Source organism: Capsicum annuum, chromosome 8 (assembly GCF_002878395.1).
Source record: "Capsicum annuum cultivar UCD-10X-F1 chromosome 8, UCD10Xv1.1, whole genome shotgun sequence".
In the NCBI taxonomy this organism is placed as follows: Eukaryota; Viridiplantae; Streptophyta; class Magnoliopsida; order Solanales; family Solanaceae; genus Capsicum; species Capsicum annuum.
In genome coordinates, this window is record NC_061118.1 from 159,292,122 (window position 1) to 159,294,530 (window position 2,409).

At 39.2% G+C, this 2,409-nt stretch overlaps 1 protein-coding gene across 1 annotated transcript; it reads right to left on the reverse strand.

Annotated features, from left to right (window-relative positions):
* Positions 1-359: 359 nt before the first annotated feature.
* LOC107839809 lies at positions 360-2,161 on the reverse strand. Its single transcript, XM_016683445.2, has one exon. It carries the CDS (start codon positions 2,159-2,161, stop codon positions 1,559-1,561), a length of 603 nt encoding a protein of 200 aa, XP_016538931.1. The 3' UTR covers positions 360-1,558.
* Between the last annotated feature and the right edge of the window lie 248 nt (positions 2,162-2,409).

Below are 2,409 nucleotides of genomic sequence, written 5' to 3' on the forward strand. Positions count from 1 at the left end.
GAAGAGGGCATTCTATTAATAATATAGACTGCAGCTTCCACACAATAACCCTAAAACCTTAGAGGTAATGAGCCCTGAAATCTGATGGCCCTAGCCACCTCCAAATTATGCATGTGCTTTCTCTCTACCACTCCATTTTGTTATGGGGTGTGAGGACAGGAACTTTGATGCAGTATCCCATGATCTTGAAATAAAGTGCTACAAGTGTGGTTAAAGAATTCTGAACCATTATTAGACCTAAAACATTTGATCTTCTTACCAAACTGAGTCACAATCATAGTAATAAAATTCTTCAATACTTCTGACACATCAGATTTAAGCCTTAATAGAAAACACCAAGTTCATTTGGAAAAATCATCAATCACAGTAAGAAAATACTTCATTCCATTTTGTGTGTCAACATGATAGGGACCCCGTACATCTAAATGAATAAGCTGAAAAGTCTCAACAGATCTGGTACTGCTAGTAGGAAATGGTAATATTGTCTGCTTAGACCTAGGACAAACATCACAATGTTGTAAGTAAAAACAACTACTGTTATTGAAAACTGGAATTTTCCTTAATACTGACATAGGTACATGACCTAGTCTCTTATGCCATAATTCCGGATCACAATCTCCAATCACTGACAAGGACTTCATTCCACTTATTACATTTTCAGAAGGAGGTGTGGTCAAGATGTACAACCCTTGTTCCTCTCTACCAGTCACCTTTACCTTCCTAGTGCAAAGATCCTGAAACACACAGTGTTCAGGGAAAAACTTAGCACAATAATTCAAATCTTTTGTCACTTTGGAAACCGACAAGAGATTGAGTTTAAAGGTAGGTACACATAAGACATCCTTTAGTAAATCACCTCCTGTGAGTTGGAAATTCCCTATGTGACTAACATCAGCTGTAGCACCAGTGGGCATGAGAACATTTCCAGCATTTTCTACTTTATCATCATGCAGTAACAGACTCTTATCACTAGTAGTAATATGATTAGTTGCACCGGAATCCACTATCCATTTAGTCTGATCTGATTGAGCAAAGAAACACTTACCTGCCATGTTGACAATAGGTTCCTCTTTGGTCATTTGTTGCATTTACTTCCACATGGTAAATTCCTTGTATTGATCTGGTGGAACCACAACATTCTCCTGAGGGATAGCAAAATTAGCTGCAGCATTAGTATTTATAACTTGTTTTCCCTTTTGTTTAAAGTCTTGAGGATAGCTTATGAGTTGGTAGCATTTCTCTATCACATGTCCTGTTTACCACAATGAGCACACTTCATGAGTTTGAAACAATCTTCCCTCATGTGTCCCTTCACATGGCAAAAGTCACACATAGTGCCCCAACTTTTCTTCTTGGACCCTGCGTTTCTAGCCGTGAATAAGACAGTTGAGTTTGGACCTGCTCCATCATAACCAGAAAAGTTACTCCCTACTGCAAGTCGTTGGCTCTCATCCTGCACAATTAGGGCATATGCCTGATTAACATCCAGCATCTTCGATTTCATAAGAATCTGACTACGCGCCTGACTGTATCCATCATTTAGCCCCATCATGAACTTCTATAATCGTTGATAATGAAGCTGAGCTAAATAGTCCTTATATTTCTCACAATTACAAGTTGGTGGTGGTATCATTGAATCGTATTCGTCCCACAAGTCTTTGAGCCTGGAGTAGTACATCGAAACAGATTGCGTTCCTTGAGACAAGGTAAAAATCTCCTTGTGCAGAGCATACCGTCTCGATCCATTGATTTTATTGAATCTTTCCTTCAGCTCTTTCCAAACTAGGTGAGCATTGGATCGAAACAATATGCCACTCAACAGGTCACGACTAATGTTACTAGTCAACCACGAAACAACAATGGCATTACAACGATCCCAAAGATATGCCAATTCCGATCCATACGTTTCTCTCATAATTGTTCCATCAACCAACCCCAATTTGTTTCTCCCCAGAAGTGCAATTCTCATCGCACGATTCCACAACATATAATTCTTCATTCCGACAAGCTGAATTCCGACCGGCAGCGATCCCGGCCCATCGGAAGCATGCAAAAACAAAGGATGATTGTAGTCAATTGCAATGGTGTTTCCTCCGGCCAATCCTCCGGCGAGTCCACCGGCAGTGCTAGTAGGAACTCCTAAAGTATTATCAATTGGCATTGTGAAAAAACGAAGGTTAAATTGTACAAAATAGAAGTTATTCAGAAATGTGTATTTCCAGAATCGATGCTATGTTGCTGTGATCTCTGGATTTTCTTCAATCGATGAGGAACAAAAAACCCTAGATCGATACTGCAACGCCTTACTTTGATACCATGTTATGATTTGATCAATGATAAGCAAAGAAAGAAAACAGAAAGGAAGAGGAAATTTGAGGAAGCTTTTCTTCAATTTTCATTTTATTTTTT